This window comes from Cotesia glomerata, linkage group LG2 (genome assembly GCF_020080835.1).
Source record: "Cotesia glomerata isolate CgM1 linkage group LG2, MPM_Cglom_v2.3, whole genome shotgun sequence".
Lineage (NCBI taxonomy): Eukaryota > Metazoa > Arthropoda > Insecta > Hymenoptera > Braconidae > Cotesia > Cotesia glomerata.
Genome location: NC_058159.1, coordinates 5026137 through 5040784, shown reverse-complemented (window position 1 = coordinate 5040784; position 14648 = coordinate 5026137). Strand labels below are relative to the sequence as shown.

General features: G+C 27.3%; 1 protein-coding gene across 5 annotated transcripts in view; it reads left to right on the top strand.

Annotated features, from left to right (window-relative positions):
* LOC123259392 (pikachurin-like) overlaps positions 1-13688 on the top strand; it is a 108093-nt gene extending 94405 nt beyond the window's left edge. For all 5 annotated transcript variants that reach the window (XM_044719879.1, XM_044719875.1, XM_044719878.1 and 2 more), the window contains 6 exons: positions 1187-1410; positions 4198-4447; positions 5604-5911; positions 6769-7014; positions 8324-8427; positions 12716-13688. In XM_044719879.1, coding sequence (XP_044575814.1) covers positions 1187-1410; positions 4198-4447; positions 5604-5911; positions 6769-7014; positions 8324-8427; positions 12716-12864 — 1281 coding nt within the window. In that variant the 3' untranslated portion in view covers positions 12865-13688. The remainder of the gene's footprint in view (positions 1-1186; positions 1411-4197; positions 4448-5603; positions 5912-6768; positions 7015-8323; positions 8428-12715) is intronic.
* Positions 13689-14648: the final 960 nt, after the last annotated feature.

Sequence of the window (14648 nt, the reverse complement as noted above, 5' to 3'; positions counted from 1 at the left end):
GATTTGTTTGTATTTAATAAATCTGATATTCAGTTATTAAATATTAATAAATCTTTTTAAATAGTAAGAAATATTTATTAAGGACTAAAAAGTGGTCTCTAATAAATGATTTGTAAATATTATAATGATTTTTAAATATTAACAAATATTTTTAACTATAAACAAATCCTTCTATCAGTGTGTAAAATTTTTTTTTTTCCCAAATCTAGAGGACTTTTTTTAACAAGAAAGTTTTTGAGAGAAAAATTTTTAATTTTTTTAGCTAAAAAATAAAATTGTTTAAAATTTTAAACAAATTAATTTCTTATTGCATTGCTCATTTTTTTCAATATAAATTCTTTTTTCAGTGAATAAATAAAATAAAATAACAATTTTTTTTACATAAAATATGAAACTTATTTATATTTTATGTAAAAAAAAAACTGTTATTGTATTTTATTTACAAACCGCTTTAAGTGTTAATAAAAATCTTACCGATCTGTCGCCCCCATGAAATAAAAATATAAAGAAAATATATGTCGAAGTATATAAATATATAAAAAATATGTATATTAGTAAATATATTTTTAATATCTACTTTTTGACCGATTTTCATATATATTTTATAAATTTCAAATATATTTTAGATACACGGGAAGAACAAGATGACACTGGATATCATCCCAGATTATACTGAGTAAAAAAAAATTTCAGATAGTAGCTAGTATAATCCAGATATCACGCAGTATAATCTGGATTACACTGAGTATAATCCAGATATCACACAGTATAATCTGGATTTTTCTAGCTTCTATCTGAAATTTTTTTTTGCCACAGATATCACTGAGTATAATCTGGGATGATATCCAGTGTCATCTTGTTTTTTCCGTGTATATTCAAAATAAATTTTTTCATATTTTTAGCTATGGTTTTTTTTTATTTATTTTAAGATATATCTTGAATATATCTAAAATATATAAAATTTATATGAAAATCGGCCAAAAGTTCGTTATTAAAAATATATTTACTATACATATTTTTTATATATTTATATACTTTTTATAGATTTTTAACATATTTAAAATATATTTTTTATATATTTCGTCATATTTTTTTTCATGTGAGATCACCCTTTAATTTTTAATTAAATTATTTCATAATCTATGATTTAAAAATCCATGTGAATATATAAAAAAATAATTACCAGGTACCTTCATTCAATGGATCATCATACCTGCGTTACCCGGGTCTAGGAGATAGTTCGCTGTCATGGCTAGAATTGTCAGTAACACTGAAACCCATGACACAGGACGGTGTAATTCTGTACAATGGGCATCACAGCGATGCCACGGGGGATTTCATCGCTCTCTACCTTTCATCTGGTCACGTGCAATTCACCTTTGACCTGGGAACTGGTCCAGCGACGTTGAGGTACTCAATAAGAGATAAAAAAAATTTAATATAAAGAAAAAAAAAAACAAACACTCATCTGGTATTTTCGCTGGCGCTTCTCGAGTATTCAGCCAATAGAGTAGTAAAACGCCGCAATAGTTTGTCGTCTGTCTGTCGGGACTGATGATACAGAGTGAATCGATCAAACAAACCGTGAATAATTCATGCTCAAAATTTAAAAATGAATTGATAACACTGCGGACAATTGATCGAGCCAATCGATGGTAATCTCATAAGTCTTTAGTTGATAGTAGTCAGTCGGCTGCAAAGTCCTCCCTGCGGAGGAACGAGGTATGGAAGAGAAGAAAGTTTACTAGTAGTAGAATCGACGTCTAGCCGTCCAATCAAACATAATCTACTGGTATATTGAGCATAATAATTGATACCCCGAGTAGGGAACTCGTGCTATTGCTATTGGAAATACCACATCTGGTTTATCCGAAACCTGCATCAGATTCACCGTATATATCTGTTGCATTCGTACTTCGTATGTACGAATACGAGAAATGTCTCTCTGCTATTATGTACACCCGGTCTACGTCTATTCATTCCGAATTTATTCATGACAAGTATTTTGATCTACATTCTTGCTCTTATTAAATATGCATACTTTGGTTGTATTTTTATTATTATTTTTTTTTCTTTTTTCTTTTAGTATTAATTGATTATAAATTTTTAATACAATTATTAAAAAATGAAAATTAAAAATTAAATACTTAATACCAAAAATTTATTATTATTATTAAATGATTATGAAAAAGTTTTATTGAAAAACTTCACATCTAAAAATTGAAAAAAAATTACAAGTGCAAATTTTTTTTTTTAATTTTTAAAAAAACGTATTATCAAAATTATTTAGAGAATAACCAAAATTTTGTGGCCAGTGTATTTATATCCTAAAATGAGGTTTCATAATTAAATTTGGTATCGTTGGAAAAGTTTTGACCTAAAGTTGTGCCTTTTCGTAGTTTTATATCATTCTCATCAATAGTCAATTTGTGATGATAAGTATTTAGGCTGTATTCAAAAATGCTCTATCTCTAGATACATAATTAAGAAATGACCCTGTATCTCGTGAACTATTGACATTTTTGAAGTTATAAGCTCATTCCGATGTTACACTCATCAAGACCTTTCATTTGAGTACCCACATCATTTTTTCATATATTTATATATATTATATATATGTATGTATGAAAAATATATCAAAATGCATGTAGGTACTCAAATGAAAGCTCTTGATGAGTGTAACATCAGGATAAGCTTATATCTTTAAAAACTTCAATTGTTAAGAAAGTACAGTGTAATTTAACATAATCAATAAATTACCTTTATATCTTGTGAAATATTGACATTTTTAAAGATATAAGCTCATCCCGATGTTACACTCGTCGAGACCTTTCATTTGAGTACCCACATCATTTTTTCATATATTCATATATATTATATATATGTATATATGAAAAATATATCAAAAATGCATGTGGGTACTCAAATGAAAGCTCTTGATGAGAGTAACATCAGTATAAGCTTATATCTTTAAAAACTTCAATTGTTAAGAAAGTACAGTGTAATTTAACATAATCAAGAAATTACCTTTATATCTTGTGAAATATTGTCATTTTTAAAGATATAAGCTCATCCCGATGTTACACTCGTCGAGACCTTTCATTTGAGTACCCACATCATTTTTTCATATATTTTATATATTTATATATATGTATACATGAAAAATATATCAAAATGCATGTGGGTACTCAAATGAAAGCTCTTGATAAGTGTATCATCAAGATGAGCTTATATAATCAAGAATGTCAATATTTAAGAAAGTAAAGTGTAATTTAACAAAAGTCATTATTTAATAAAACAAAATTTTATTTATTTATAGTTCACAAATCACGGCAGTCACATAGTGACTGCAAGGTTGCTAATTATTATTAAATAATTATGAAAAAATTTTATTGAAAAATTTCACATCTAAAAATTTAAAATAATTACAAGCGCAAATTTTTGAAAAAATTTTTAAAAAACATTATTATTTATTTATTTATTTGTTTATTCGTTAAATCGTCCAAAATAGTAAGCAATAATTTAAATAAAAAATTTTTAATCATGTTTATTATTACTACTATTAGATTTCGAATAAAAATTCATATATTCAATTAATAATATTCAATTTTATTATAAAAAAAAATCCTCTTTATATTTTTGGAAAAATTCAACGAGTGAATTGAAAAATAAGTAAATAAAGGGATACTTGAACAATGAGGGTTAATCGAAATTGAACAACTTAACAAAACAAAACTACAATTAGATGAATATATTAAAAAAAAAAAAAAAAGTAGTAGGTGACAAAATAAATCAATAGAAGCACTTGAATAGCCTGGAATAATTTTATTGAATCTCACCGCTCGGACAAAGAGCAATTACACATATGATGATCAATTTAAAATCAATACAGTTGTATCCGTCATTTGTGTATATGAGATTCCGTTGGACAATACAACGATTGGCATCGCGCATTAAATTCCATGGCCATGTGCCAATTTCTCCACTTTATATCCATTTGTTCCAACTCGTATAATAATCCCAACAAAATAAAATTAAAAAGCAATAAAATGAATGAGTGAATGGAAGAACAAGTGAATATAAAAGCGAAAATTAGAGGATACTTAATAGTAATGTTGATGTTAATATACTTAATAGTAATAAAAATATTAAAAAGAAACAAAAATAAGGGTGTAAAAAAAGAATTGGTATTTGCAGAAGTGAATCACCGGTACAACTCGGTGAGTGGTTGGAGATTCGTGTCTCAAGAACAGGAAGACTAGCATCTCTAGAGGTTGAGAATGAACCAGCGCAAGAGATCTTGGCCCCTGGGGCTTTTACTCAACTCTCGCTGCCATTAAATCTCTACCTGGGTGGAGCACCGTCTCCTGAAATGTTCACACCTAAAATGAAAACTGCAGCCAGTTTTGTTGGATGCATTCAGACTGTTGTCCTGAATCATCGCGAGGTATTTCTTCTTTTATAAAGAAAAAATTTTATGTTAAAATCACAAAAAATAACTGTCAAATTTACAAGTATGAGTATGTTAAATTTACATAGTTATATAAATTTTCAGAAATGGATCTGTAAAAATAACATACTGGGAAGAAAAAATGCTATATAATTATTTGTAAATTTATAGAAAATCATAAATAAATTTTATTAAAATTTTATAATAGTTTCTGAGCCATTAATAATTTTATACAATTTTATAAAATGCATTTTCCAAAATGTAAAATTTACAAGTTTTCTAATACTAAATTTACATTTTTTTAATTCAAATTTAATATTTTTTTCCACATGCTAAATTTTCGTTTTTTTCTCGAATAAAATTTACATTTTTCCTCATAGTAAATTTACATTTTCTTTTCATGTAAATTTATCATTTTTCTCTCGTGTAAAATTTACATTTTTCCAAATAATAATTTAAAATTTTTTCATGTAAACTTAACATTTTTCCCACATAATAAATTTACATTTTCTTTTCACGTAAATTTATTATTTTTTTTCTCGTGTAAATTTAATATTTTTCCACATAATAAATTAAAATTTTTTCATGTAAACTTAAAATATTTTTCTTGTATTAAATTTACACTTTTCTATGTAAAATTTGCATTTTTCCTACATAGTAAATTTACATTTTTTCATGTTAACTTAACATTTTTCCCACATAATAAATTTACATTTTCTTTTCATGTAAATTTATTATTTTTTTCTCGTGTAAATTTAATATTTTTCCACATAATAAATTTAAATTTTTTCATGTAAACTTAAAATATTTTTCTTGTATTAAATTTACTCTTTTCTATGTAAAATTTGCATTTTTCCTACATAGTAAATTTACATTTTTTCATGTAAACTTAACATTTTTCCCACATAATAAATTTACATTTTATTTCCTCATTAAATTTACATTTTTCCTAATGTAAATTCCAAATTTTCAAGTTGAAATTTTTTCTCAAAAAACTAAAAATTAAATTTCTAGTATTGTAAATTTGATAACTATGTATTGACTATACTAAAACTGTAAATCTAACAGATTTTTCTGCAATTCAAAAAAAATTTTTTTTCAACAAAATCACGATTTATGACTGACAATATTGAAAAAAATTCTTACTCCAAAGGTCGGTATCCTCGCAGAGGCACTCGGGGGAGTAAACGTGGGTAATTGCGGTCACGCTTGTGAAGCCCGTCCGTGTGGTGATGCCGAGTGCCGGCCTCTGAGAGAGAGGTTCACGTGCAGATGTCATCCGGGTACGCCACATCCATGCCCAGCGCCAGAAGAATTTATTTCATCACCCCCCGAGCCCTCATTCCCATCCCTGCCCAGCACCAGTGTTTCCATGTTGCTCACTAAATTCGAAAGAAGCGTTCCCAGCTTCACTGGAACCGACAGCTATCTTCATTACAGCGATGCTGATACCATGAAGAGGTAGTTAATCTTATATTAAGTATCTATCAAGTTACTCTAATCCTTTTTTTCTATCCCTCTTTTTCTTTAAAACAAAAAAAGTGAAAGTTAACTTTTTATTTATTCTACTCTAATTAATTTATTGACTAGATAAATTAATTAATTATGAACTAGTGATTAAATAATAACTTCACATCTCTACAAAGTCGGTTAAATATTTTAGTCTTTTTATAATTATTTCGGGGATTAATCTTTTATTAATAAATCTGCTGAAGGTTCACGTTTCACTTGAAATATCAAGTTTTTAATCATTTTATTTATAATGCATGATAATTTCATTGAAAAATTTTGTATAGAAACTTTTAATGATTTTTATATGATAAACTGGCAATTTTTTTTTATTTTATTTAAAAAGTAAGCTAATATTAAATTAAGAAAATATTTTTAAAAAATTTCACATATTTTTTTTTAATATCTACATAATAATTTAATTAATTAATTAAGTAATATCTAATTAATTAATATCTACATAATATTTTTAAATCAAATTTAAAAATTTTTTTTCAAGTTCAAAATTAAAAATTTATTATTTTATTGATCAGAGAGCAGTAAAAAAATTGTTTCAACCTTTAAATCACAATAATTAACTTAAAAAATCGAAATTTCATTATTCTCAAAAATATTTAAACCATTTATTTCAATCAAAAACATTTTTACATACAATAATTATTATTAAAAAAAAAAAAAATAAATAAATAAATTTTTAATTAAAATCCGGAAAAGAATTTATTTAAGCAACTTAAATGACAAATTTTAAATTTTAACAAGCAAGTAAACAATTATAATTATAATTACAATAAAAATAAAACTTTATCCAGGATAATAAGTTACCGAGTGGACATAAACATGAGATTCAGAACAAGTAGCAGTAATGGGTTGCTACTTTGGAGTGGAAGGCAATCAGATCCTCAAGAACAGCGTGACGAAAACGAGGACTTTCTTGCGCTTGGCTTGAACCAGGGTTACCTTACATTGGCGTATAATCTTGGCTCTGGAGAGGCTGTACTTAGATACAATCTCACTAGATTGGATGACGATCTGTGGCACCGCATTAGGGCCGTAAGGTGAATGCTTATCCTAAAAACTACAAATATCTAGATCTCCGACTAAGTCTCAGACTTAGGAGCTGAACAAAATTACTTTTATTCTTTATTTAACTTCTTCTTTACTTCCTTTGATTATCTGCTTCTATTATTATTATTTTATTGGTATTTTGGAAGACAAGTGATTTATTAGATACTCAATGAAGTTTTTTAAATAATAAATTTAAAAAAAAATAAATGAATAAATAAGAATGACGTTAAAATGGATTTTTCTATTTTCTTACAAGAAAGTTTGTAAGTTTTTTTTATTTAAATCCAATAAAATCAGTCACTTGCCAAAGTTTTCACATTAAATAAATACATGAATAACATTTTCGTAAAAGATTACATGCTTACAGTAAAGTCTGATAGAATAAATTTATAAAATAAATTTTTTTATTTTTTTACTTTAAAAAATAAATTAGAAATTTTTTATTTTACGCTTCGTTAAAACTAAAAATATTTTTCTATTAAAAATTAAAAATTAAATTTTTTTTAAATGTCCAAAAAAAATTTTAAATAAATATTTTTATTATTAAACCTTAAGATTGAATAAAATAATTTTAATTCAAAGAACCAGAAGCATTTATTACTAATTACCGTAATTAAACTTAACGATCACGCTTCAATAAATTTCAATATGTTTTTTCTATCAGCTAATTACCCGACTCGTTCTCGCTTTAAATTATTTCTGCAATACACAATTAAAAACACAAACACGAACATATCAATAAATATAAAATACACATTATAGATTCACTCGTATATTTTTTTCATCACTAGAAAAAACGAAGTGTAAATAATAAATATCTTGACATTGTTTTAGAATTTCAAGCATGAAAAAAAATATATCAGATATCTGTATACATATAATAATATTATATTATAAATATAAATAATTCGATTTAAAGTGAGCTATGTCGTAGTAAGCTATAAAAAATTTACTTAAATTATAAAAACATTTTCACTTGAAAACACACCAATCGATAGTCCGAATGTTAATATTTTATGATGTTTTTTATGTCTACCTTTACATCCGCTTTTTTTGCGATAAACACGTCGAAAAAAAAGTAACGTGAAGCTTGTTCTCGTTTACGAAATTAAAAGAGATTGAAAAACCAAATACAACATTTATTAAAATAAAGTAAAATATACAAAGCGTAATTATTTTTTTTTTTTTATTAAATTGGGAAGAAAAATTATTTTCCCTATCAACCATATTGTAATTTAAATAAAAAAGACTTTGTGGATTTTTTTTTATTAATAAATTTAATGAAATTATTTATTATAGAAATGAACAATGGGCGTCATTAGTCGTAGATAGTGGAACAGGTGTATCGGCATCATCACCAGGACAATTGAGAGAATTAAATACTGATACCGGTCTCTACATAGGTAATTAAATAAATATATAAATTTTACAATTAATTAAGAGGAACAACTAGTGTGACAGCCTAAAAAAAGGCGATTTTTGGGAATTAAAATAAAAAAAACTTCTGTATGAATTGTTTAAAAATTTTAAGGTGTATTAATACATATTTTAAAAATATAGGTTACCTACAGTAAAATTTTTGAAGAAAAAAATTAAATATTTTCCGAGTTACACGTGATTTAATTTAGTGGCGCGTTTTTTAAAAAAAAAAACTTTAATTTTACCCAAAATTTTGGTCGTTTTTGGCCTGGCAAAATTCGATTTTTGATCACCCGAGTAAAAATGAAATGATTATTTTTTACGGAAAAATAATAAATTTCGTTCGACCGCCGCACCACCGCTGCACCACCGCCGTTTGGCGGACTATTACGCCGCACGCAAAAAATTTACTTCCCCTAGCATCGCCGCACTACCGCTGCACCACCGCCGCACCAATGCTAAATCATATCTACAATTTCACAAAAAATGGTATCATAATTAATTTATCACGCAATAATTAATTAATAAATAATGCGACTAGAAATCTTTATGTAAGACCTATTGATCAACCTCCTTTTAATCGAATGCCTAATATTAAAAAAAAAAATTTTTTTTAAATCAGCCCAAAGCACCGCGAAATTATTGATTTTTTTAGTCGTATTGTTGATGTAGATTTTTAATTTCGTCCTCGGGTTGCACAGAAGCGGTACGCCTATTGAAATACTCTGAAAGAATTTTAAAAATTGAACTGTGATGGGATTCGAACCTGGATCGTCTGCATGGAAGTCTCGAACATTGCCAACTGTACTGCAAGCCATACTTAACTTAAAAAATTTAGTTAAGCTATTTGAATGATCAACGAATATATTATTTCAATGTATATACCATCAAACAGTGGTATGGTGCGGCGGTGGTGCAGCGGTGGTGCGGCGGTCGAACGAAATTTATTATTTTTTCGTCAAAATTAATAATTTTATTTTTACCCGGGCGCGTCACAGCTGTGGTGCGGCGGTGGTGCAGCGGTGGTGCGGCGAATAGAAATTTATTTACTTGTCACGGCGCTGGTGCGGCGGTAGTGCGGCGAATAGATAAATTCTTTACTTGTCACGGCGGTGGTGCGGCGATGATACGGCACTTGTAAAATAACCAAAATTTTCACGGCTGTAGTGCAACGGTGGTGCGGCGCTTAAAAAGCCGTGCAGCGGTGTTGCGGCGGTGGTGCGGCGGAATTCTGTTTTTACTCGGGCAGATCAAAAAACTGGAGAGTTATTGTATAAAGAACTATATACAGAATATCGACGGTCTAATTAGCAATTGGTCTAACTCCTTATTTTTTAGAGAGTGATTTTTTAATATTTTGATGTAGCAATAGTTTAATTATAAATAATTTGAATGATCCAAACCAAAATATCATACCTCTATTAGATATTAAATTGTTTTTTAGAGTGATAATATATTTTGAATTAATTGTTTTTTCGTACAAATGGAAGATTTTCTAAAATGGAGTTAGACAATTTGCTAATTAGAATGTCGATATGCAGAAAAAAATTTGATAGTGATCGGATCATTTGTCTTCGAGTAATCACTGCAGCAAATTTTAAAAATGCTGTTTTGAGAAAAACGCGTTAAAAGATAAATTGATTCTACTTATTGCCGAGCGGCTACTCTTTAAATGGCTGTAACTCAAAAACTATTTGAGATATCGATTAAAAATTTTCGATTTTTTGAAAATTTCACACTAGTTGTGCCCCTTCAAATTTAATAAAAAATTTTTTTAAATAAAAACAAAAAAGGTAACTTTTAACATGAAAAAATAAAATTAGAGCTTTTTGATTAATATAAAATATATAAAATTCTGTAAATAATATAGAGATGTTTTATATTAAAATTAGCCTGAGCATATATATTGAAACTTAAAGTGCAAAGTATAAATATCATTATTTTAAATATAAATAAAATTTATAAAAAAATATGTAGGTCAAATTTATACATTCGAGGGTATAAATTAAATTTAATATATTTGAAATAATAAATAATATAGATTAATGGATTAGCCGAATAAATATTGTCGTATAAAATTGTAAAAATCTTTAAAATAAATACAGAAAGTCAAGAATAATATATCTGTCGAGATCATAAATTCATCAATTAATTATTCAATAAAAAGCGTCTACATACGAAAATAAAATGAATTATTTGAATATTAAAATCTCCGATGTAATATTTTTTATTCTAATTTTGAAAACATTATATTAAAAGTCGGATCGGAAATGAAAGGAATTATCTATCAATTGATATAAAAAATTTAGAGCAAAATTTTTTGTATAACATCCGTTTTAAATGCAGTCGGAAAAGTTGTAACTAATCGAATGTCATAGCAAGCTGTAAATCAGAGACATTCGGACGACATTTTCAAGCACTTCCGATAAATTTACGGGTTCATATATGTGTGTGTAATACATATATCTATAGGATGTCTATATACGAGCTACTCGGTCATAAATTTTTTTTCCTTGGCTACTTGCCCGACTATCAAAAAAACGAGTCACACTAGTTTTTACCCGGCAATTAATGTCGAGATAAAAAATATCAAAGATATGATTCTGTTTTTTTTGTTTTGCGAAAAATATTATCTAAATTTTCATTACAGAAAGGTAAAAGACCCAGTTATTAGCACTGGCCTAGTTGTTTGACATCTGCAATTTTATTCTAATTGAAAAAATGAAATGTTCTCAAAAAACCAACTATCTTAATATATATAATTAAAAAAATATCTATATTATTAAGAGGATAAGAGAAATGTTTTGTGACCAGTCTATTTATATGATAAAATAGGTTTTTTATGGTTAAATTTTGTATCGTTGGAAAGGTCTTGACTTGAATTTGTGCCTTTTCGAGATTTCATATCATTTTCACTGATAGTCAATGTATTATAAGTATTTAGGCTGCATTTGAAAATGCTCAATCTCTAGATACATAATTAAGAAATGACCTTTTATCTTGTGAAATATTGACATTTTTAAAGATATAAGCTCATCCCGATGTTATACTCATCGAGACCTTTCATTTAAGTGCCCACATTAATTTTTCATATATTTTATATATTTATATATATGTATATATGAAAAATATATCAAAATGCATCTAGGTACTCAAATGAAAGCTCTTAATGAGTGTAACACCGGGATGAGCTTACATCTTTAAAAATATCAATAATTAAGAAATGACCTTGTATCTTGTCAACTACTGACATTTTCAAAAATATAACCTCATCCCGACTTTACACTCATCGAGACCTTTCATTTGAGTACCCACATCAATTTTTTATATATTTTATATATTTATATATATATGAATATATGAAAAATATATCAAAAATGCATGTGGGTACTCAAATGAAAGCTCTTGATGAGTGTAACATCGGGATGAGCTTATATCTTTAAAAACGTCAATAGTTAAGAAAGTACAGTGCAATTTAACATAATTAAGAAACTACCTTGTGCCTTGTGAACTATTGATATTTTTAAAGATATAAGCTCATCCCGATGTTACATTCATCGAGACCTTTCATTTGAGTACCCACATGCATTTTTGATATATTTTTCATATATTCATATATATATAAATATATAAAATATATAAAAAATTGATGTGGGTACTCAAATGAAAGCTCTTGATGAGTGTAACATCGGGATGAGCTTATATTTTTAAAAACGTCAATAGTTAAAAAAAGTACAGTGCAATTTAACAAAAGTCATTATTTAATAAAGCAAAATTTTATTTATTTATAATTCACAAGTCACGGCAGTCACATAGTGACTGCAAGGTTTCTAGTAAGAATTAATGCCTTTTTACGGTTTAATATCATTTTCAGTGATAGTCAATTTTTTATGTCAAGTTTTTGGAGGAGTTTTTAATAGTTTTTTGATTTTATAAATTTGTTCGGTCACATTTGTCCATTAAATTATTTCTAATTGATCCTGTAGTAGCACTATTATTTTCAAAATTTATTTAAAAAACACCCAAACTATGTACAGTGTGATTATAAATACCAGAAAATCATTAAGGCAAAATTTTCTTATTCATAATTCGTAAATCTCGACAGTCGCATGAGGACTGCAGGTTGCTAGTATTTGTTAATTTATTAGAGTTGATTTTTTTTCTTAATTAAAACCAAATTGCAAGTATCAATAACTAGGCCAGTGTCACTAACTGGATCTTTTAACTTAAATTACTTAAGTTATTTGTTTCTAATAAAAATTTTGTGTAAAGGTGGAGCGCCCGACGTAGTGAGAACAACGGACGGCCGATATACAAGAGGGATCGTAGGATGTATCAGTGATCTAGTGTTAGACTCGGATTTCTCGGTGGTGCTCTCATCGCCCGAACAGGCCACCAACACGCACTCGTGCATCCCCTGAGCCTACCGCAGGACTCCGGATGTCCAAGTCCGAGCTTACGGAGCGTGAAACCGCGACAGGAAAATTCATGGACTTGGAACTTATCGTGTACAAGTCCCTCAGGCCACTCCATACACCGTCAGGACTCTCCGTCTCCGTCTCGTCCACTAATTTATCTGTTCCTCCTTTTTTAATCACAACTTTACCTCACCGCGTAATGGTAAACTCATGTACTTTCTTAAGTTTTTAATTATTAGTTAAAATTATTATTATTTTTTTTTAAGTATTATTTTTATTTAAATTAATACAAATAAACAAAAGTAAATTTAATTAATTATATTTAAGTAACTGTAAGGATGTATATCAGTAATTAAGGCGACAAATATCTTACAATTGTACATATTAATTATAAATTATAAATTATTGTAAAGCTTTTTAAGCACCTACTTCATTATCACCATGTAAAGTTACAGGCAGTCTAGACGGGTTATTTTTTTTTCTTTAAAAATTCCAAGGTGGTTGCAAGGGAAAAGTTTTAGTACGTCATATTTTATTTCCATCAAATTTATCTGAATTTTGTCAAAAAAAAGAGTAATTTTACTGCTTATATAAAAAAAAACTAAGCTTATAACCCTAAAAAGTTAATAACACACTTGTATTAACGTTTGGCGATAGTGGAACAGACTACGCGCATGCGCAAGAGTTGTTCCGGAGTAGAACAGCTGTCGCGCATGCGCAGACTATCTATATAGAAACTCAAAAATAATTTATACCTTTTCTTTAATTATTTTTGTCTAAAAAATTTAATCTTGTGACCACTCTGCAATTATTAACAATTAATTATTAACATTAATAGCTAAACAAAATAAAAAAATTTTTTTTTCGTGTAAAAATTTGAAATTCATAATTACTGTGATAGATTTATCATTTTAAATAGTAATTGTTTGAATAAATAAATAATTAATAATTGATTAATCAAATAAATGTCTGAACTGCCTTTAAATATAAAGCGAGTCTAATAATATTGAATAGTCTAGTCTAGATATAAATAAAATGATTAGTGCGGCTAATTGGGCCTAAATGAAAGGATAAAATGATAAAAAAAAAACCCCTTTGTGTCAATTTTTAACTAAAAAATAAAACAGTGTCTGGAAATAATAAAATATATCAAATTCATTTGAAAAATAGATGTATACTCATGCACGACTGCACTAAATTATTGTGAATAATAGCGATTAACTAGAACACACGCTTAGCATATATTTCACGAGTGATTAAAAAGTAAAAGTAAAAGTTTAACAAAACTAAAACTATAATTAACAAGCAAAAAATTCAAGCCGGTAATTTTTATACGAGACACATCAGCTCGTCATTTACTTTTATAATAAAATAATAATAATGATAAATAAAATATCTAAAATATATTTAAACGTATATAACTTTTTCACATTTTTTAAAATAGCTCACTGAGCTTCGATGTGAAATGCACAGTGTATACGTCCATATACAGATACATTTACAGAAACATTAATGAAGATATATTATATAAATATATATGTATGTATGTATGTATGTACAAATGTGCATATACATTTGCATTCATGAATGTACGTGTGTATTACATTTCAGCTTGATAAAAAATTTACCAGGTGACCTCTTTTTAGAAGTTTCAAGATGCTTAAGTGGTCGTAACTACAGGGTGATATGGTTATTTAATATACTGTCTTATACTTGCTGTTATATACCTATTTATATTATATTACATCACATTTGAATCGTCTATACCACTTAATGCCGACACACTT